Raw genomic sequence first — 22,917 nt, 5'->3', positions numbered from 1 at the left:
TTAAGTCAATATATACTTCATACTAAAATCCCATAAAATCAAGTTTTCTTATTTGATGTGTGAGGAATAAAAGCCGGCAAAAATTATCTTCAGAAAATGATTATTCCGAAAACCCTTTTTTCATACTTAGTCAATATTTTTACATAAAACAATTTTTCATGTATGATATGAATGCATAAAGGAACCTAAGGTCAATCTAGGTAAAAAGCCTTAGATGTTCAATCCACTATGGTGTTAAACCCTATTTGGTTTATGTTAAAACTTATTGAAAATTAGTTTATAGAGCTATGAACTAGCATGGTTTATATGATTTAATGTTTACTTTTATTTCTAGAAAGACTATAGAAATTGTAAGTACCAAAAAAATGATCATTAAATTTTAAGCTAATAACTTTAGCTAGCCCATCCGTTGAAAAATTCCTGGTTCCGCCCTTGTAGAGGTGGTGTTATTTATCTTCACAATTTTTCTAATGGATATTAGCTCATTGTTTGACTTGTTTTGTCTTATACATAAATGCTTATAATTAGTTTGAGGAACTTCTAGAAGTTCCTACAAAATTCTTCATTCAAAGATTGTAATTCTATTTTATCAATAATATAGAGTTTGCTAAACGGAACCTAAAATTAATTAAGTATACTTTATAATCTAAGTATACCTTAATATTTAAATCAAAATATAAAATCAACTAAGTATACCTTATTTAACTACCAAAAATACCCTTAGTACACCCTAATACACCAATTCTCCTCTCCCGTATCAGCTTTTTCAATGTTCCATTTGCTTTTTCTTGGCCTCCCTCTATATTGAAGGCTGACTGAACCTAATGCAAAACATATATCAGTGTTCACAATTTGAAGATTCTTCTGCTTTTGAATTGCTAGCAATACCGGGAAAACATCTAAACAGTAACTAAAGATCGACATTAATTCCCCAATTGAAAAGCTTTATCAAGTATGGAACAGTCAAAGATCATTCAAGTGAATCAAGTCCACTACCCTGAAACCCAACACTGAAAATGAACAAGTTGAATGGACAAAATCCTGAGCATGCATTTAGTAACCTGCTACACAAAAAATGAACAAAAATCCAGAACTCCCTTGAAGCCATGACGACCCAAGAACACCCAGCATATACAATTTACATAAAAAAATGTAAAATAAAAAAGAGAGAAAAAAAAATACCAAACTTTAGTCCATCCCTCATTCTGATCTGAACTTGAAGTTGGATTGGAAATACAGAACGAATCCTATAAACTTGGAAACTATCCTAAAGAAGATTCCTGACGATTGGCAGAAGATGAAATAACTTGATTTCCGGTGATTTTTAAAAACTAATGATTTGGTAAATCGTGGCTTTCGAAGAATACAAAAAGTTTCTGAAATAGATGGTTCTAGTCATTTGATTAGGGTTGAATATGATAAATATGGTGTACTTATTAAAATTACATTTGTTTCACAATTTAATATACAATTTTTGGTCATTTTCTATTAGGGTAAATTAGTAATTCAATAAATAGTTTGGTAATAGAGTGTACTCAGTTAATTTTAGGGTTCGTTTAACAGCACTCATAATATATCGTTAGCTTTTATTAAAAAAAAAAATTAAAATGATATTAATTTTGTGGATTCCTGAAAATTTTCTTCCTAAAATCCAGACTTCTAATGAGGAAACTAATTTCTACAATAATTCGCAAATTTCTTGTTCTCAAAAGAGTTACATTAACGGACTTGACTCTATAATTTCCCATGTGATTCCATGGACTATCATTAACTTTTCCCTTCTTGCATACAAGTATTTTTTCTTCTTCCTTTTCCTTTGCTTTTTATTTTTATTTTTTATAAGTGATATTCCACTTTGGAAAATACTTCCCTCCTTACTAGGTAGGTAGGAGCTATTACATTCTTGCCAATACCAATGTGACATGTGTGCATAAGTTTTTTTTTAAATGTTTTTGATGAATTATTATTGCATATGTGTCAAACTGTGATTCACAAGAAAGGAGAGGATCTCCTTATTGGAAGGGGGAGGATCTCTTTACCGGTAAGGAGACAAGTAGTATCCTTATACTTTAATCTAATCTAAACTATGAGGAGATGGATTCAAACTCAAGTGTAGAATATATGGAGCATATCCACTCTACCCAACTTAGCCAAACTCATCTACGTTTTCTTTGCTTTTATTATTAAATTGTAAAAAGAGTGATTAATTATTTCTGTAATTAAATACTGTTGCCAGTAAGGTCACCCATTTTGGCCGGCCATTAGAAATATACTTCTTTGATTTTTGACTAGTCAAAACAGTGAAATATTCTCCTCTATTCTTGTTGACCAAACAATAATAATAATTCTCTTCTATTCTTTGATATCTCATAGTTTATAAATAACTGTTCTTAGCTCTGAAAACACACAACTCGAACTCTCCAATAGCATTTTGCTACAAAATTAACCTACTCATGTCTTTACTTCAATGCCTTGTGCTAATTGTTTCTCTCTCTATTAAAACCTCGGTTTCTTCTGCACACCTGAATATCCCACGGCTGAGTCCAAATGGAGGAACATTTTTACGCGGAAATTATTTTGCACACGACCAGCAGAAAACTATGTCTGCTGCTGATCCAATTAATGATTTTGAAACATTTTATTATAACCAAACACTTGACCATTTCAACTTCCGGCCTGATAGCTTCAGTACTTTTCAACAAAGATATTTGATCAATTTCAAGCATTGGGGCGGCTCCAATGTTAGTGCACCAATATTTGCTTACCTTGGCGAAGAAGAAGCAATTGATGTTGATCTCTCCATTGTTGGCTTTCTCAGTGAGAACGCCCATCAGTTCCAAGCTCTTCAGATATTTATTGAGGTATGTATATTACGACCGAATTTCGCATACCGAAAGATGTAAATATTCATATATATAGGGAAATATTCTCTTGTCAGATAAACGCTGATTAGGGTGAATTCTTATACGTTACTTTGTTTTGAGGCTTTCATTTTCCTCATTCTAGCACCGGTACTATGGGAAATCGGTCCCATTCAGATCAAGGGAAGAGGCATTTCAAAATGCAAGCACTCTTGGGTACTTCAACTCAGCCCAAGCACTAGCAGATTATGCAGAGGTCCTCATTCACGTAAAGAAGAAACTCCATGCTCAGCATTCTCCGGTGATTGTTATCGGGGGATCGTATGGGGGAAGTGAGTGATTCCATACCCATCTCTGCAAATACGATTGATTAATTAAGTATCCAGAAAGTTTTTGTCCATGTTTTTAATTATTTTTCCTTTCTCATTTTGTATTTTTGATGCAGTGCTTGCTTCATGGTTTCGGCTAAAATACCCCCATGTTGCTCTAGGAGCTCTAGCCTCATCAGCCCCAATTCGTTACTTTGATAACATTGTTCCCCCGGAGGATGGATATTATTCAATTGTTACCAAAGATTTTAAAGTAATATATTTTCCTTTTGTTCACCCGTTTGTCTTAGCATCAATATTTTATTTAATTAAAAAAAAACTCTTAATTACTATTTATTGGCATGCATGTGTAGGAAGCGAGTGAGACTTGCTACCAAACTATAAAGAAGTCGTGGTCTGAAATTGATGCAATTGCTTCTCAGCCTCAAGGCCTCTCATTTCTTAGTGAGAAATTTCACACTTGCAGGTAGGTGCTCACAGAGCTAGATAAGTCTGATGATTATAGGTGTTATTCTACTTAATCAAGGAATTCCACGCTTGCACGTAGCCCTCTCGATTCTTTTTTTTTTTATTTGTCATTTTCATGTTGGCATTTAAACAATTATAGTAGTTAATTCTAATGTTTAAGTCTTTTCTCTTTTGTTTTATTATCATTTACATAATAACAAGAGTTAATTCTAAAGATTAATCTGTCATTACTCCTTCGTTTGCTTGTTGCGCGTAGGATATTTATACATAATGGGGTTAGAGTTTAGGGTTCAAACTCCTACAAATATCTTGGTAGTGTGTGTAAAAAAATGACGAGAGTTAATTCTGACTATTATTTGTCATTACCCTTTTCTTTTCTAGGCCCTTGAACAAATCGTCTGAGCTGAAGAACTACTTGGATAGTTTGTATAGTCACGCAGCTCAATACGATAGTCCACCAAGATATCCAGTCACTTTTGTATGTGGGGGCATTGATGGAGCTTCTGGAAATGATACTCTTACTAAAATATTTGCCGGCGTTGTTGCATATACTGGAAACAGGTCATGCTATGTTAATCAGCCTAAAAATTTATCTGAAACAGGTATGGGCTGGAGTTGGCAGGTAATAATTAATTATAACTATTCACGTAACTTGTCACCTTATCTTAATTATTTATATGAATAATTATGATCTACTTAAAAAGTATTAACAATTGTGTTCCATAAAATAAAATATATTCCTTTAGCAAGCTGAGTTGGATACGTAACTTTGCGCATGCGCAACTCTCTCTGTATAAGCCTACCCCAATACACGATGCATATGTTTTGGATTGTGGGAACGGTCCACTTGCGCATGCTAGCTAGGTTGCTTACAAGTTACATATTGTGGAACGGTTCCATTCAAAAGGAATATTGCTTTTTTCTTTTATACATGTTGCTTGAAATTTGTTGCAATATCTACAAGCCAAGTTTTATATATCAAGGGCCTAGTCCTGAATTATACAAGCCAATTTATTGAAAGCTTTTAACTAATACATTAGGGCCTAGTCCTGATTCAAAATGTCAAATAAAAGGGCGTCTTAAATAAAATCAAAGAACACCTCTGACCAAAGAGTCATTATTGAAAATAGTCCCCTCATAATTTAATTTTTAACAGCTAATTACTAGAGCAAAATAGACGTAAGGAAATTGAAAACTATATTGGTGGCTTGTAGCTTCAGTTGTGACCATTTAACCCCCACCTAAGGCCAAAGTTCTAAATAATCACTCCTCCTATTTGGTCACCTTTGAGACCATATTAAATTGATGCACAATAAGTGAGAGTAATTAACTAACAAGATGCATCGTTGTCTTTTGTATTCTCTACTCATTAGAATTTAAGTACATCGACTCGTACCAATTATTGATTAGTCTAGTGGTATTTCTCTTCACATATTCAGAAATATATATATCTGATAGTTTTCTGTCCCGAAATCAAACAAAAAAGAAAAGAAAATGCATCTTTATTAAATCACAGCTTATAATATGGTGATGACTAATAATTTGTGGTGTATTTAGACATGTAGTGACATGGTGATTCCGATTGGCGTCGGCAACGACAGCATGTTTCCAGCTTACCAATTCGACCTAAAAGACTACATCAAATCCTGCAAGGCACAGTATGGCGTCCCTCCTCGGCCTCATTGGGCCACTACTTACTTTGGAGGCCATGTATGTATCAATCAACTATCTTATAATTAATTATATATATATTCTCAACATGATATCACTCTTCTTATTTCTTCTTCTTCATGTTTCAAAACTAATGCTAGCAAAAATTAATTGTGATGCCAAACAGGATATAAAACTAGCACTTGAAAGGTTCGCTAGCAACATTATTTTCTCCAATGGGCTAAGAGATCCTTACAGTAGTGGCGGGTAAGCATATGAACATGAATGAACAACTTATGTTATGTTTACTTGATCAAGTTTAACAACAGTTTGTTTAATTCTCATCGCAGAGTGTTGGAGGACATATCAGACACCCTCGTTGCCGTCCATACAAAGAATGGTACCTTCCAAAATCACTATTTTCACAGGGGCTAAATCCGAAAACAAAATGTAACATTTCAAATATGTTGCATTTGAGAAAGTTTTCTCGGGGCAGCTTGTATACATTCTCACACTATCGTTCCACATTACAAAAAAAGAAACTTAATTAATAGTCATCGACATTCGTAACAAATGATCAGGTGGTTAAAAACATTATTTATGCGTAATAGCTAACAATCACGGTTATTTGTACACATTGTGCTATTAGACATTAATAGTGGTCTTTACCCACCTCTTCGGATATCAATGACTATAATGTTGTTTTCTTGTACGTAAGGAAAAAAACCAAAAAGATAGAGATATAAAATAATTCTTTTATATTATAATATGAAATTAAATTGTATTTTGCAGGGTCTCATTGCTTGGATATACTTAATGCAAACAGCATTACTGATCCGGGCTGGTTGGTAAATCAACGCAAAATTGAGGTGAAGATCATTAAACGTTGGATAGCCAAGTACTATGCCGACCTTCAGGCATTTAAAAAATAGATAAGATGTCTCATGGAAACTTGATTAGGGCAAAGATCCTTTGCTAAAGACAATTAAGGGTGGGCTTGCAGGCCAAAAGTTGTTAATAACTTGCATGTAATTTTGCATTTAATTAGGTCAATTATCACCAAACCACCAGTGTTCTCTCTCTCTCTCTCTCTCTCTCTCTCTCTCGGATGCCCTCAAACTTTGTCTCTAGTATCAATGATCCCATATCCCATAAGTTTCTGTTGTCTTCTTATTCTTTTACAAGAAATATTCTTTTTCTCAAAATCTTACCTAGATTTCTAAAGATTCCCACTAAAACATTTACACCCTCAAATGGAATTCATGATCAATATCATATGGAGGAAACAATAATTTTGGCATAATATTCTTGAGAATTATTCCTTTATTACCCACTCTACCAAATTTCGTACAAGGACTCCACTCTACCAAATTTTCTATATGGCTGATACTTCATACAGAAATATAGAAATGGTGGTTACTATTTTCGCCAAATGCAACCACCCAACCAATTGATTATCAATTGGTTTTATTTCTATTGACACGAACCAAAAAACAAATGCGAGAGTTGGTAAGACAGTTGCTATAGGATACACACACATTTGGGTTGCTTATTTATGCTATATGAATTTTCCATCCAAAACTGCACATTACATATGAGATTGTATAATAATAATAATAAACAAAAACCCTTTTTCTAGATATTATAACTGTGAAAGCTTGAGATGAAAAAAAAGAAAAGAAAGACTAAGATGCATATTGAGTGGATTTTTAATACACACATCTTAGTTATGTAATTTAATCCTCGTTGCATCATTGCATGGGACTTACATGAAGCCTAGATATACCCTCCGCCTGCTTATGTCCGTAAGGGGGAGAATCTTGTTTTCAAGTTTCACAAATCGCTATACGGACTCAAGTAGTAGGCTTCTAGGCAATGGTTTGCTAAATTTTCACAAGCCATTCTTGAAGTTGGTTATACTCAATTCAAAGCCGACTACTCTCTTTTTCATAAACACAAAACTACATCTTCGGTGTTTATATTAGTGTGTATGTCGATGATGTAATTATCACAGTTTGAAATGCCAAGGAGATTTCCAAGCTTAAGAACTTCCTACATCAGCAATTCAAGTTAAAAGATTTGGGTAATCTCAAATATATTCTTGGGATTGAGGTCTCAAGACCAAGAAAAGGGATTTGTTTGAATCAATAGTATGCTTTAGATATTATCAAAAACATGGGTTTATTGAGAGCTAAGCCCGAGCCTTTTCTCATGGAAGAAAATTTGAAACTAAACAATATTGATGGCAATATTCTGAACAACCCAACCTATATCTCCATTTGATTCGAAGACTTAAATTTATCCAACGGTTACAAGGCCATATATTATTTTTGCAATTAATATTCTCAGCCAATATACATCAGCCACGCCAATCACATATGAAAGTTGGTACACATTTAGGCTCCGTTTGGAATTGCTTTTTTTCGCCAAAAATCTACTTCATTTTAAAGTTAAGCAGTTTAAGGTGTTTGGTAAAAATAAAATATCCTGATTATTTTAGAAGCAGTGGCTTTCTGACAGCAGCTTTTAAAAGCAGGCTTTGTGTTGCTTTTCAAAGCCGCTTTCAAAAGAAGCAGAGATGAACCTTTAATGAATTTTTTTAATTCCCAAAATACCATCATTCATTTTTAAAAATGACACCACCTCCACTTCCACATCCAACTCCACCACTTGCACTACCACATTCACTACCTCCACAACCACCGCCACCGCCACCGCCACCACCACCACCACATCCTCCTCCACCACCTCCACAACCAACACCACCTCCAAAACCTCCACAACCAACACCACCTCCACAACCAACACCACCACCACCACCTTCACAACCGCCAAAACCTCCACAACCAACACCACCTCCAAAACCTCCACATCCACCACCACCTCCACAACCAACACCACCACCACCACCTTCACAACCGCCATCCCCACCACCACCACAACCACCAACTCCACCTTCATCACCACCACCACCTCCACTCCATCACTACCACCACTACCACATGATTAGTACATAACACTTTTAACATCATGTCTATTTTAGTCATTATTCACAGTCACAACAATTTTATATTAAAATTTACCAAACGGTTTTTACACTGCTTTTTGTATTAACAACACTTTAAAAATATTGTTTAGCAAACATGGAGCTGCTTTACTTTACAGCTAATTATTTTCAAAGCACAGCAGAAGCAACATTTGTTAAAAGTGACAGCAATCCCAAACTGGGTCTTAGTTCATTTCTTAAAAGTATTACCTGATCAATGTGGGGTTATAAATATTTAATTTTCAGGTATTATTTTTTATATTGAATGCCTTAATTTTATGGTTTAATGTGGTGAGGGTTACATATTACTGGATGCCTATAAAAGGTCACTCCTCCTTCACATTTGAATATATACAACACCGTCAGAATATCATATACTACAATCACCACCACAATATGATTCTCTCTTTTTCTACTCTTTATATTTTCTCTACTTATATTATTATTTTGGGCAATGGTTATGTGACTTGGATACATATATCCGTCTATGAACGTGCTCATAGCGGATCTTGAGTTTGTGTATAAGGAGTCGTATCTTGGAGTCTTGTAGACCACCAGTACCTGCACATAGGGAGGCTACAAAGGCTTTAGGACAGCGTCTTTGACGTGCTTCACCACACCAAACTCACCTTCTTACTTATTATTTATTTTACTTTTACTTACCTATTAATTTGTTTTCTTCAATTTCATTGTACCTTAAAAGCTTTCCAATTTGTTTATATGTTATTTATAATATAAATGTTTTTGTATTTGGCTTTACGGAAAAGGAAAACTATATTTTTTATAACAGAAATTACGAAGCAACCCCGCAAATTACTTTTTATTTTATTTTTTATAATGGACGTCTATAAAAGGAAACAATGGGGGGAAATCACACTCATAAAAAATCTTGAGGAAAATCTAAAGTCATCTCCTCAAACTGCCATCTAAACCTATCTCCACAAACTCAGAAAAATCTAAACTTATCTCCTCAAATTCAGAAACAAAATAGCCCCTTCATTCCCATTTTCTCTCAATCTAAACCAAGCTCCCCCTTGCACTAGTGTGGATGCTCTACTTTGCTTCCTCACGAGGACCAGTAACTGTAAACGACTCATGACTCCTTGACAACGATGTTGTCATTGGAGTTGCAAGAAGTTTGGTGACTCCCAGAGATGTGCGCGTGCTAGGAACAAAGGATGATAACCAGGTGGTGAGTGATGTCATGGCACTGAGCGTGCAAAGTGTGGCGTCAGTCGCAAGTGTGGGTCATCGCCTCATTGTGAAATCCCATGAGGTGTAAGTGCTAAGAATTCAGTTGGTGGCAGAACAGAATTTGGTTGCAGATTGTCAGAGTACTATAAGGAGATTGAAAAGGGATAGGGTAAAGACTTTGAAGGAGACGCGACACCAACTTAAAATATTGCATGAAGATAATAAAAAACTATCAAAGATGGTAGATTTTTATTCCAAGGATATGCAAGAACATCTGGAGGCCTTAGATCGACCGGGTAAACATGCGCGAGGAGCTCAAGTGATGAGCCCCAAGAAGCGGTGCGAGAAAACTCGAGAAAGGAGATCCAAAGGGCCAAACTAAAGTCTCTTATTGTGGAATCAAGAATCATGCCATGATGTGGTGATTGTTTTTTTAAAATTAAATTAATGTAGTCCCATGTTTCCTCTTTTTTTTTTTAATCTAAAATAAATTTTTTTCTATATTTTTTTTATTTAAATTTTTTTTCTTTTAATTTTAATGACACAAATTAATGTGTTAATCGTCTAACTATAAATACCCTCAAGTGTACGAATCTATTGGAAACTAGGAATGAGTAAACAGATTATTAACAAGGTAACCTATTTAATAACTTGGTTAAGACGACCCGAACCCGACACGACACGTTTATTAAATGGGACGGGTTTGGATTGAGCATTCTCGACACGTTTATTATCTCGACACGACACAAACCTGACACGACACGACCCATTGTAACGCCTATTATGGAGTGCCAATAATGGTCCCGAAAGTTGCATTAGTCTAAAGATCTTTGTTAGAAAGATGGGATCGACTAGGATGTCCCTCTTAAAGAAAATTAAATCATTGCTTAAATAATTTGAACAGTACATCTTAATGACTTAATGGTGTGTTTGCTAATCAAGAATTGGAATTCGAATTAGGAATCCAATTATGAGGATTTATATGTTTACTTCACATTAAGGAATTAAAATGTAAGTAGGGCCCACACAAAATTAGGAGTTGAATTCCTGATTTTGGAGGAATTCAATTCTTTGGTGGGAGGTGGTATTCTAATTCATGGAGAATTAACCCATTAAGAATTCATTTTTTTTACTCATTATATCCTCACACAATTTAAAAAATTCCAAATTTGCCATCTACTTTAACCCAACAACGAGGATATTTTAGTAATTAGCACCACTCATATCCCAATTTCATATGGTTTAGTAAACAACTTCAATCGAAATTCGGAATCTAACTCTTCTCAATCCATATGGTTTAGTTGACTTCAATAGGAATCTGGAATATAATTTTCCTCAATCCAACTCCTTCTTAATGCAATTCCTCCTAATCCAATTACGGATTGGTAAACATGGCATAAGTGAAACTTGAAATTTTTGTATTGGGTGCACATGTCAAATTGATGGGTGCAAATAATAAAAAAGCACTGCTAACCATGCACCCATAGCCCATTATCATACAAGCGCATTACTTTCAGCAGAGCCGCGGCTTCCATTTTCATACAAGCCCATCACTTTCAGCTGAGCCTTGGCCCAAAGTCACGGCTCTGCAAATCACATACACGCTCGGAGAACTGACAAATTGGGAACTACCACTTTGCCAAATTCGTCAAACAGAAAAAACCCTGCAATCTTTGTATTTGATTTAGGGTTTTTCACAGTGAGATAGAATGAAGCGAGTTACCCGATCTTCTATATATGCTTCTCAAATATTGAGGCCCAAGGAGAACAAGAAGCTGTATCTTCTTCCACCTTCCCAGCATTTCTTAGCTCAAAGAAGCTCCAATCGCTTCTTCGACATTTACCAGGTACCGCCGTCTTTTATTTCATCCCACTGTGCCTCGTTTGAATGCCCAGCGAGTCAAATTTGCAATTGTTTTCCAACTTAGCCAAAACCCAGTGTTGTTAATGGAAATTAGGGAAAACCCGTTTGATTGCAGCTTGGAAACAAAGAAGCTATAAAGAAAGAGCGTGCCCGGCTGTAAGTTTTTGTGCCACTTTTTGTTTCTTTTATTTGTGTGTGTGTGTTCTTCGGGCATGTGTCAATATTAATGCATTGTTGCTGTGATTTAGGGCAGTGCAGATGAGTTGAATAGGGGGTATTTTGCTGATCTGTCAGAGCTTAAGAAGCATGGTGGGAAGGTAAGGAAACACTGCAATCAACCCAGTGAAAATTTATTATTTTAATGTCATTTTGCATCCGTAGTTCATTTTTGGTTTTCAATGGATTGGTACATTGTGGTGCAGAAGGGGATGCTTTCCCTTTGTCTTTTCAGAATTAGGAATTGAGATGATAAGTAGTACTAACTGATAGTAATATTCTAGTTTCTATGAGGAAGCATTATACTCTTAATTGGTGAACTAAAAAGGATGTTTCTTTTTCTTTATAAGTTTGAACTATAAACTTTAAGTTTCTGTGCAGATTTCTGTGGCAAATAAAATCTTAATTCCTGCAACCGTAGCTGTTAAGTTTCCTGACTTAGAAGTGAACTACTCTGATGGCAAAATATCAAAGCTGCCCATTGGCTCCAGTGGAAATGGAAACGTGGCAGCTGCCAACAAAGCGGAAATCCCCAAGGCATCTTTAGTTTGCCTTTCATTTCGAGCAAGCTCCCAGGTATTTTAATTTAGTTATCATTATAGTATTTTTATACACTTTGAAATGTGCCACCCGTCATGAATTATTTACAATGTTTGACGTTTTTTAAAGATGAGTTATACATTCTTATTGTTCATTTTATAATGTGTATGTATGGGAAGTGTCTATCAAAGAGAATTTGACCAGTAGGACTATGAGGAGAGAAAAGGGAAAGAGGAGGATAGACTTATATTTTATGGAGAAAAAGGAAAGATATAAATGCATTTGACTTACTTATGCTCTTCTGAACATGAAGATTAAAACTGTATGAATTTTGAGAAAGTTCTCCAATAATAACAAGGACAGCAAGATGTATCTAGAAATTGAAATGCAAGTTTTCTGTCCTCAATGATTGGAAACTGGCTACAGTGTCCAGTAAAATCATCGAGCGGTGGCAATGCACACCTCCGAAATTGGAATTTGCATTTTTAAGCCTTATAACATAAAATGTACTTTTAAGGGTGACAGATAAGATCAACCACTCAGGTTTGTTTAAGTTTAGTTTAGAGAGTGAAATGAAGTTGATGGTTAATGTAAAACTTGGTGAGCGGACAAGAGCTGGTTTTGTTTTAGAAATGTAGAAAGATTTATCTAGTCCCAACCTGACCCATTTCATGGAGTTATAGAACACTTGCCAAAAATGCATTTGAGTCATCCTTGTGCAGAGTTATAGTAGGGGAAACCACTAGAGCTGCCTTATAACCATTGATATCCAATTTATTTATTACATGTTGAAGTGTGTGTATGTTCTTTGCTATTTTCAGAGTGTTGTCATTTTTCAATTGCCCGTTAATCTCCAATCTAGGTAATATTCAAGCTAGATGGCAACTTTGTAGTAGGCGTTGTGATTTTTACATGGATGTATTATGTTTGGTTTTTCCTGTGGACTGTAGATGGACAGTTAAACTTGTTATGTTACTGCTTTAGCCCTTATGGTTTTCTGTTACCATCGTTCCTACAAAATAAAGTTCTTTGTCCTTGACAGGAAATGATTCATTCTTGGAGTGCTCCTTTTCTTGATGCTTTTAGTGGTTCAAAGGATGTTCAATTATATGAGGTACAAGTGGTTTATATAGATTAGATTGTCATCATTGATTCAATTTTCTGCATTCTCTGTTGTAGTTATTTACCCACTTTTTCTTGCCTCTAACACTACTTACATTCTGTAAGTTTAGATAACTCTTTCTGTGCAAAGTTTGATGAACAGTGTGAAGTAAACCTTGTTAATGTGGGTTCATTTAATGGCAAGGTTGACTTAAAATTATGTCTTTAAAGTGTTTTTATAACAGCATGCATTTCCTTGAATTTTTCCAGATAAGCATTGTTCCTGTTATATATATAAAACATGAAGGTTATCATTATTGTGGCCTTTGTATTGTCTTGCTCATTCTCTTTTTTATGTTTGTTAAATGTGGGACTGGCATGCACTCCCCACCCCTGCCCCCTGCGTGTGGGGGGATATAAGTGACATTTCTTTTTTCTTTGATGGGGACATTAGGAGGAGCTAGGTCTCTTGTCCACAATCTTGTTTGGGAATGTATTTTTGCCTATAGTTATTGTTTCTCAACTAAATGGTAGCTTATGCACATAGCATACTTTCTTTGTGTGTGGGTGTGTTGTTGGAGAATTGGTTATCACAAGCTTAAGGCACATAAACCTTCTTCTTTTTTCTCATGTTATTCAATAATATATCCATTAAAAATTCCTTTAACTGTTATCACAAGTATCGTACATATAACTTATTAATGAAGCTTTCTTCAGGTGTCATTAATAGACTCGTGGTTCTTATGTCGGAGTCCAATTAAGAAGTTGCTGCTCAGGATTATGAGGAAATCTAAGCATGATGAAAGTAATGAACCTAAAAGGCAGATCGTATATTCGTTTGGTGACCACTACTACTTCAGAAAAGAACTTAAAATACTGAACCTTCTGACCGGGTACAAAATCTCTCTATTGCCATTGAATTTTATGGTTCTGTGAATTGTTGGCTATAGTATAATTCTCTTGACAAGCTATATTTTGTTCTGTTACCACTTTATAGGTATATATTCCTGCTCGATAAATTTGGTAGAATAAGATGGCAAGGCTCTGGATTGGCTACGGAAGAGGAGTCGTCATCCCTTTTATCTTGCGCAAAACTGCTCTTGGAAGATAAATGAGGCAGTTGAGGCTCTCTACATACATCTTGAGGTGATACACGAGTTCAAAATTCAAGAATGCTAGACTGTAGCATTTTACCTCATCTCTTATGTGTATTTTGTGTTTAATTTTAATTTATATACTCGCATTTGGCTATTGAATGCAATTTTGTTTCTTCTTTAGATAAACTGCCTTTTGTTTTTCGGCCACAAATTTGTTCAACTTATTAGAATCAAATAATATTGATTTTGTCACACGAACTATGACATCGTTTAAGTTTTTTTGTTTATTTTTGTTTTTGTTTTGGGCGGGGGTAGGCCGCGTCAAGAATGACATTGCTTTACAGTTCAGTACTAAGAAATGATATCATTTTTTGGTTACTAAATTATATTGGTGTTCTTATATGGTTCAGTGCTTAAAATTTATGTTGAAAAGGTAATTCATAAAAGCCTGAAACAAGGTTTAATTTGGACATACGCATAATCACATGGGAGTGCGAGCTAAAAGACAATTCCACCTGGAAATGGTGAGTTAAAATTTGTACTCGTATAAGCTGTTTCGAAAAACTTGAAAGAAAGCATATATATGGGTTTGGCCGTAAGGTAGTGAGTCAATCTCCTTGCACTTTTTATTACACCTAGCTAGCGCTATTTTCTTACATTGTAAAGTTTCTAGTGGGAAATTAATAACACCAGCACTTGGACGAATGCTTGCTAGCAATTGTGAGCTCTTCCGATTTGAACCCAAATCTTACATTGTAAAGTTTTTAGTGGGAAATTAATAACACCAGCACTTGGAAGAATGCTTGCTAGCAATTGTGAGCTCTTCCGATTTGAACCCAAAAATGGATCAAATTGAAAATCCGTGTTTCAATGAGCTTAGTGCATGTTTGGGACTACTTTTGAAATGGTTCAAAGCTTTCTAACAACCAAAAACGCTTCTAATAGTGTTTGGCAAAAAAACTTATAAGTGTTTCTGTATCACAAGAACACTTTATGGAGAAGCAACTAGTAGGTGTCTCTTGTAGAACCATTTCCAAGTACTTTTTCTAATAGATGCACTTTTAAAAAAGCCCTTATGAATAGAAGCTTTTCCTACGGAAACAGTTCTAACGTGGCCCTATGGAGTGTCAATAACAATTCCAATAATAACATTTGAGTTTTTTTTATTTTTAAGTTTGTTAAATAGAAAACCATAACCGAAATTAGAGTTGAGTTGCTTTATTAGAGTCAGTTTGTGGGTTGGGTCAAAACCAACGTTGCCTGGGCTTCAACTCCTAATTCGGGAATTGCTGATAGTTTGACTAGCTTTTATAAGGAAACTTGATAAAGGATTTTAAAGAGCATCTCCCCTGAAGAGATGTAAATTTGGAGGCGTAAAGCCCCATTTACGTCTCCGGTGATGTAAATGTGATTTTTACTCTAATAAGTAGATATAAATTCGAATATATAAATTTGATTTTCTTGTATTAATACGTTATTGTGTTAACTTTTTTGTGTCTTTTTTGTTATGTTACATGTTTTTCCAAACAAATCGACTTAAATATTAAAATTTCAACATTCCGGAAACAACATTGTAGGTGTTTAGTTTTGAATTTTTAGGACCATTGGGTAATTATGGGAGTATATTGGAAAAAAAATAATAAGGAGTAGGTGGATTTTTTTAGGTAAATTTTAAGAACTTTTTGCTATTTTTTTGGTTTGTAAAGGTCAATGAATCCAAGCCTTCTATTTTGAATGGAGATGAATCACAACCCTTGGATCTTGGGGAGAGTCGACCGTTGCAAGCAGCACTTAGTGCATTGAGTCAAGCCGTGAGACCCGTGGAGCAACATCTAGCGGGCGTCTAGACCTTCACGTGCGTTACCCTTTTCCTCTCCTGATTTTTCGCTCCTTCACTCCCTTCTCTATTTTCCTTTAATGTTGTGGAGTTCACTTGGAGCATATATAAAAATGGGTGTAAACCCATCTTTTTCCCATCTCGAGTCACCCATTTACATCCCTATACATCTCCCCATGTGAATGCGCAAAATTGCTCTTGGAAGATAAATGAGGCAGTTGAGGCTCTCTACATACATCTTGAGATGATACACGAGTTCCAAATTCAAGAATGCTAGACTGTAGCATTTTACCTCATCTCTTATGTGTATTTTGTGTATAGTTTTAATATATATACTCGCATTTGGCTATTGAATGCAATTTTGTTTCTTCTTTAGATCAACTGCCTTTTGTTTTTGGGCTACAAATTTGTTCAACTTATTAGAATCAAATAATAGTGATTTTGTCACAGGAACTCTGACATGCATTCCCAGGGGCTATCGTTTTAATTGTGTTGAAATGAAAATACTGAAATAATCCAGTGTCCTAAATGGCATTGTTTAAGTTTTTTGTTTTTGTTTTGGGGCGGGGGTAGGCCGCGTCAAGAATGACATTGTTTTACAGTTCGGTACAAAGAAATGATATCATTTTTTGGTTACTAAATTATATTGGTGTTCTTATATGGTTCAGTGCTTAAAATTTATGTTCAAAAGGTAATTAATAAAAGCCTGAAACAAGGTTTAATTTGGACATGCACATAATCACATGGAGTGCGAACTAAAAGACAATTCCACCTGGAAATGGTGAGTAAAAATTTGTACTCCTATAAGCTGTTTCGAAAAACTTGAAAGAAAGCGTATATATGGGTTTGGCCGTTAGTTAGGTAGTGAGTCTGTCTCCTTGCGCTTTTTATTACACCTAGCTAGCGCTACCTTCTTACATTGTAAAGTTTTTAGTGGGAAATTAATAACACCAGCACTTGGAAGAATGCTTGCCAGCAATTGTGAGCTCTTCCGATTTGAACTCAAAAATGGATCAAATTGAAAATCCGTGTTTCAATGAGCTTAGTGCATGTTTGGGACTACTTCTGAAATGGTTCAAAGCTTTCTGATAACCAAAAGCGCTTCTAATAGTGTTTGGCAGAAAAACTTGTAAGTGTTTTTGTGTCACAAAAGTACTTTATGGAGAAGCAACTAGTAGGTGCCTCTTGTAGAATCACTTCCAAGTGCTTTTTCAATAAAATTTTGGGTTTTCCTAATAGAAGCACTTTTAAAAAAGCACTTATGAGTAGTAGCTTTTCCTATAGAAACAGTTCTAAAGTGGCCCTATGGAGTGTCAATAACAATTCCAATAATAACATTTGAGTTTTTTTTCTGTTTAAGTTTGGAAAATAGAAAACCATAACCGAAATTTGAGTTGAGTTGCTTTATTAGAGTCAGTTTGTGGGTTGGGTCAAAACAAAAGTTGGCTGGGCTTCAACTCCTAATTCGGGAAGTGCTAATAATTTGACTAGCTTTTGTAAGGGAAACTTGATAAAGGATTTTAAAGAGCATCTCCCGTGAAGATATGTAAATTTGGAGGCGTAAAGCCCCATTTACATCTCCGGTGATGCAAATGTGGTTTTTACTCTGATTAGTATATATAAATCCGAATATATAAATTTGATTTTCTTGTATTAATACGTTGTTGTGTTAACTTTTTGTGTCCTTTTTGTTATGTTACTTTTTTTTTTCCAAACAAATCAACCTAAATATTATAATTTCAACAACATTCCGAAAATAACATTGTAGGTGTTTAGTTTTGATTTTTTAGGACCATTGGGTAATTATGGGAGTATATTGAAAAAATAAGAGTGCTGCTATTTCCACTCCCAGTCCTATTTTCCCACCCACCTTATCTTCCCACCCACCATGTAAATTTGAAAAAACATAATCCTATTTTTACACCCACCATTATTCCTAAAATACCCTTTAATTATTTATTCAAGCAAATTCTCATTACTTTCATTCAAAGCAAGCTTCAAACCTTCAACCCCTGTCAATCAAAACGCGTAGGATCCTCTGTAAAGTATTATTAAAAATTAAAAATAAAGAAAATCGCTCTTAATGTTCATCGTCTCTCCACCAAACGAAAACAATAACGGAGAGAAATGCCAGAATTAGAATGAGCAAATGGAACAGAAAGCCTGTGCCCTTGGGTTCAGAAACTGAGGAGAAATCTGATGGAATTGGATTGGACCCAATTGGAAATTTTGAAGCTTTATTGGAATTTTGATTTGGGTTTGGTCAGGATGAGGGAGGGAGGGGGGGTTGGGATTTGACAAGGATGAAGGAGAATAGGTGTTTTTTTTTTAATCTAAAGTCCTTAAAAGTCATTTTACAAATGAATAAATTTGTTTTTAAATTTTGAAGATAAGGTGGGTGAGGAAATAGGACAGGTGAGTGGAAATAGCAGTACTAAAAAATAAATAAGGACTAGGTGGATTTTTTTAGGTAAATTTTAAGAACTTTTCGCTATTTTTTTTGGTTTGTAAAGGTCAATGAATCCAAGCCTTCTATTTTGAATGGAGATGAATCACAACCCTTGGATCTTGGGGAGAGTCGACCGTTGCAACCTTTACATCCCTATACATCTCCCCATGTGAATGCGTGCAACCTTTAAAGAAATAGCAACGCAACACATGGCCAACATCTTGGAGTTGAACATCTTTTGAATTAGTTTGATTGTATGATAATATTATGTTGGAAATTAAACTGAGAATAGACGGAAAATTTGGCTTTGAGACATGTGACTACATTTTTCTTAAAGTGATATTTGCCCCGACTCAAAAGAGTTTGCTAATAAGTTCCAAACAAATCACTTCCAGGATAAACAAAGATTGGAATTATAGAGTTTAGCAAAAACTGAAATTCCCTTAGAATTTCTACAAGGAAATTGTATGATATATTGAGAAGAAGAGTTAGAGAGAGATTGATTTATGTTGTGTTTAAAAGTCCCACATTGTGGGGTTTTTATAGATTTGAGTGAGTGTCAAAAGTACCCATTTGATTTTGGTGAAGAGGTGCCAAAGCGCTCTTTCGGTGGACAGATGCCTCCTATTGAATATAACTATCAATACCCAAAGTTCACAAATGTTGGGATACTTTTCAAAGGATAACTCTATTGCACAATGCACCCACCGACTCATCACTAATATATACAATCAGTTACATATTTATTCATATATATATATTTCAACAATCCTGATCTCTTGGACCACAGGAGTCCAAGAAATTGTGGTCACCTATCGTTGGATATTAATCCAATGGTTCAAAAAAAGTTTCTTAAAAGGAGTGCAAGAATGAGTGAACCGTTGAATTTACATCCAACGGTGAGTGACCACAAATCTCTTGGACCCCTGTGGTCCAAGAGATTGGGACTATATATTTCAATTAGTGTAAGTATTTCAAAGATTTGACGGAGACAGCGGTGGCCTTTCTATACCTTAAATCGTGTGTCCATTTTGTCAAAACCAGATAATATCACACACATGATCACATTAAAATTTCCTTGTAAAAAATTCTGAATTGAGTAAGCACTATTATGGTCGTGTGCTACTTCTTGGTTTCATAAATATTTACAAAAAAAACACCCAAAAGACTCTTGTTAGAAGCGGCACCACTTCTTATATTTATATAGGTGAGGTTACTCATGATATGTCCCTGTTATTGAGGACATGAAAAACAATTATCTCTACTAAGAGTTTAATAAACTCATCCTCTCTATCATAGCAGTATGCATTGAGCAACCTGGAATATGGTATATAAATTTATGGGGTTCTTAGATTTAGGTCCAAAACGATTAGCTGTCATTGGGTCTAGTTCTCGTGTTTTTGGTTTTAGATGTAGGTCCTTTGACATTTATTACTTTTTTGTTGTGTTGATTTTACCCTTTAGGCCCCGTTTGGTTCACGAAATGGATTTGAGGGGAAATCAACTCCCATGTCATTTCCCAAGGAATGGGAATGAAAGATTCCTTTCCCACGTTTGGTAATGTTGGGAAAGTAACTGGGAGATTTCACTTTGTTTCCTTTCCCATGTTTGTTTTGAGTAGGAATGGAAAACAAAGTTTGTATAATTTTCCAATTATATCCATATTAAATCAAATAAAAAAAAAAGAATGCATTTAATGATACGTTGTAATTATAAATTGTTCATAGGGACAAAATAGTCATGAAAATTGTGCATTGAATGTTGGCTCATTTTCCCAAACTTTCCCATGAGGAGGGAAACCAAAACCCAAGTTAAGAGGAGGGCATCACTTTCCCCCCTACTTTCCCATGTGCAAGGCATCCATTTCCCATGCCGGACTTACCAAACATGGGAAAGGAATTGAATTCCCATTCCCAAGTCTCCTTTCCCATGAACCAAACGGGGCCTTAAGGTAAATAAGGAAAACACATTGAAAATCTAAATTTAATGCATTATTTCCTTGAAATTGAATTCCAAATTTTGAATTTTGAATTTTTTTTCCTTGATAATATTCCTAATATATAGATAAAATACAATTTAATCAATAAAAAGTAAAGACTCACATATTATACCAATCGATCAGACAAGCACCCACATTAAATTATGTACCTGATATACAGGTATATATGTACCTGATATACAGGTATATATGTACCTGATATACAGGTATATATGTACCTGCCTTACAAGTAAGTGTTTTTTTCTTGAGTTTTCTTAAGCAGTTTTTTCTGGAGGTTCATATTTATATACATATGTACATGTCTTCCATGTAATAGTGTTTTTTTTTTTCCAAAGAAATTTTGTATGGATTTTTATCTCAGTTGAGTTTAAAGATCCATACCAAGATATTATATAAGTTCAATTAGCTGGGCTAGAGGGTATAACTACCTAGACTAGAGGTAATTTATGGATTTAATTACCTGGACCAGAGGTAATTTATGGGTTTAATTACCTGCATACTGCATACGAGGTGTATGCATAGGTACCTTACCTATTGTTAAGGTATGAAGTTTTTATGAACTCTTATTACAAATTTTGATGTTGGCATACCTTGGGAAAATATCAGAATTGAATAAATAGATTTGCAATTAAATTCAAATCAAATATGATAATAAATATCCTACAAATCAATAACTTACCAGTTTTAGGAATTCATAATTTACCTTATTTATGTTTTAGGTGCATAACTGGAACAAAAAAAGAAAAAAAAAAGAAAGTAAATATCAATAAATTGAAATAGGCATGTAATCTTATGTGGCGCAAAAGTCAAAGGACTTAGATCAACAATAATTTTTGCGTGGATTGCACCCAAAATCTCTCCTCATAATTGGACTTATGCCAAATTTTCTATAAATTTATTCAGTGCTTATTCAAATCACTTTAAGATTGTTGGAAATTAAATTGAGAATAGACAGAAATTTTGGCTTTGAGGCACGTTACTATGTTTTCCTTAAAGTGATATTTGTGGGTTCTAGACAAATCACTTCCAGGATACAACAAAGATTGGAATTATAGAGTTTATCAAAAACTAAAATTCCCTTAGAATTTCCACAAGGAAATTGTATGATATATTGAGAAGAAGAGTTAGAGAGAGATTGATTTCTGTTGTGTTTAGAAGTCTCACGTTGTGGGGTTTTTATAGATTCGAGTGAGTATCAAAAGTACCCATTTGATTTTGGTGAAGAGGTGCCAAAGCACTCTTTCGGTGGATAGATGCCTCTTATTGAATATAACTACCAATACCCAAAATTCACAATTGTTGGGATACTTTTCAAAAGATAACTCTGTTTCACAATGCACCCATTGACCCATCACTAATATAAGCAATCAATCATATATCTATTCATATATATATATATATAGAAATGAGATTTTCTATTTAGACCCCGCACTTCTCTTTGTTCACCCTAATACTTAAATCATTAAGCTGTAAGTTTTATTATTGTGTAAAAAGACAAAAAAAGGTCATCCAACTTAATAATTAACCCTAGTACATCTATATACACACCCCACACACCCCACCACTCTTTATATTAAGTTTTAGAAAAATACAAACTCCTCTACATCCTATTTAAATTGGATTATGACAAATGTAAAGTATAAATTGGATCAGATCAGGACAAACTCCTCTACTTTGAGAGAGGTAAAGTTGTTCTCTTTCTCTAGAAATATTAAATTTCGGGTTTGGGGTTCCATTTGTTTGTGTTTTTTTTTGCTAAGAACAAAGAAAATTGTGGGGTTTAAATAGAAAATATCTTTTATTTCTTTTTTTTTTCTTCAGTTTGGAGTGTATTTAAGGGTAGTTTGGGAAGATAATGGGGTTTTCTTAGAAATTATGAAAATTTAAATTAAAAGATGGGGTGAACTTAGAACATGGGGTGAACTAAGAGAAGTGTGGGGTTTAAATAAAAAATCTCTTTTGAAATTTCTAAAATGATTGTTGTTCTCTTTTACTTAACGTGATAGATTACCAAGATAGTATTTCACTCTCTCTTTTGCCTGCTTCACACACATAAAGTGAAAGCTTAAGAAACTTTTGAATTGGAGTTGGGATATTCTTCCTATGACACTAGACTATGACTAGACTTAAAAAAGAAAACTACAAGGTATACTTGATTATTGGATTTTGTAAGGACCAGGCAGACATGAATGTGATTACGAAAGCGTTTCAATCCCACCCGCAACTAATCTTTTTTTATAACTTGTAATAATGTTATTCAATGGTA

The 22,917-nt window shown here is 34.6% G+C and overlaps 2 protein-coding genes across 2 annotated transcripts; both read left to right on the top strand.

The window, feature by feature from the left end:
• The first annotated feature begins 2,424 nt into the window (after positions 1-2,424).
• LOC110755331 (Serine carboxypeptidase S28 family protein) lies at positions 2,425-6,372 on the top strand. The gene is made up of 9 exons (XM_021956507.2): positions 2,425-2,861; positions 3,007-3,193; positions 3,307-3,443; positions 3,544-3,656; positions 4,040-4,280; positions 5,216-5,368; positions 5,496-5,575; positions 5,659-5,708; positions 6,101-6,372. The coding sequence occupies exons 1-9, from the start codon at positions 2,454-2,456 to the stop codon at positions 6,238-6,240; spliced, it is 1,509 nt and encodes a 502-aa protein (XP_021812199.2). The 5' UTR covers positions 2,425-2,453; the 3' UTR covers positions 6,241-6,372.
• Positions 6,373-11,112: 4,740 nt separating this feature from the next.
• On the top strand, positions 11,113-14,627 carry LOC110755266 (ATPase complex subunit). The gene is made up of 7 exons (XM_021956442.2): positions 11,113-11,395; positions 11,528-11,568; positions 11,666-11,729; positions 12,010-12,204; positions 13,211-13,282; positions 13,987-14,162; positions 14,267-14,627. The coding sequence occupies exons 1-7, from the start codon at positions 11,258-11,260 to the stop codon at positions 14,382-14,384; spliced, it is 804 nt and encodes a 267-aa protein (XP_021812134.1). The 5' UTR covers positions 11,113-11,257; the 3' UTR covers positions 14,385-14,627.
• Positions 14,628-22,917: the final 8,290 nt, after the last annotated feature.

The sequence above is a fragment of the Prunus avium genome, chromosome 6 (genome assembly GCF_965620075.1).
Source record: "Prunus avium chromosome 6, drPruAviu1.hap1.1, whole genome shotgun sequence".
Lineage (NCBI taxonomy): Eukaryota > Viridiplantae > Streptophyta > Magnoliopsida > Rosales > Rosaceae > Prunus > Prunus avium.
The sequence above is the reverse complement of the archived record's forward strand: the minus strand, read 5'-3'. Positions and strand labels throughout refer to the sequence as shown.

Coding starts and splice junctions, on each gene's coding strand:
- LOC110755331 (XM_021956507.2), top strand. CDS start 2,454: ATGTCTTTACTTCAATGCCTTGTGCTAATTGTTTCTCTCTCTATTAAA. Junction 4,281..5,215: donor GTATGGGCTGGAGTTGGCAG/GTAATAATTAAT, acceptor TGGTGTATTTAG/ACATGTAGTGACATGGTGAT. Junction 5,369..5,495: donor CTACTTACTTTGGAGGCCAT/GTATGTATCAAT, acceptor GATGCCAAACAG/GATATAAAACTAGCACTTGA.
- LOC110755266 (XM_021956442.2), top strand. CDS start 11,258: ATGAAGCGAGTTACCCGATCTTCTATATATGCTTCTCAAATATTGAGG. Junction 13,283..13,986: donor AGGATGTTCAATTATATGAG/GTACAAGTGGTT, acceptor AGCTTTCTTCAG/GTGTCATTAATAGACTCGTG. Junction 14,163..14,266: donor ATACTGAACCTTCTGACCGG/GTACAAAATCTC, acceptor ACCACTTTATAG/GTATATATTCCTGCTCGATA.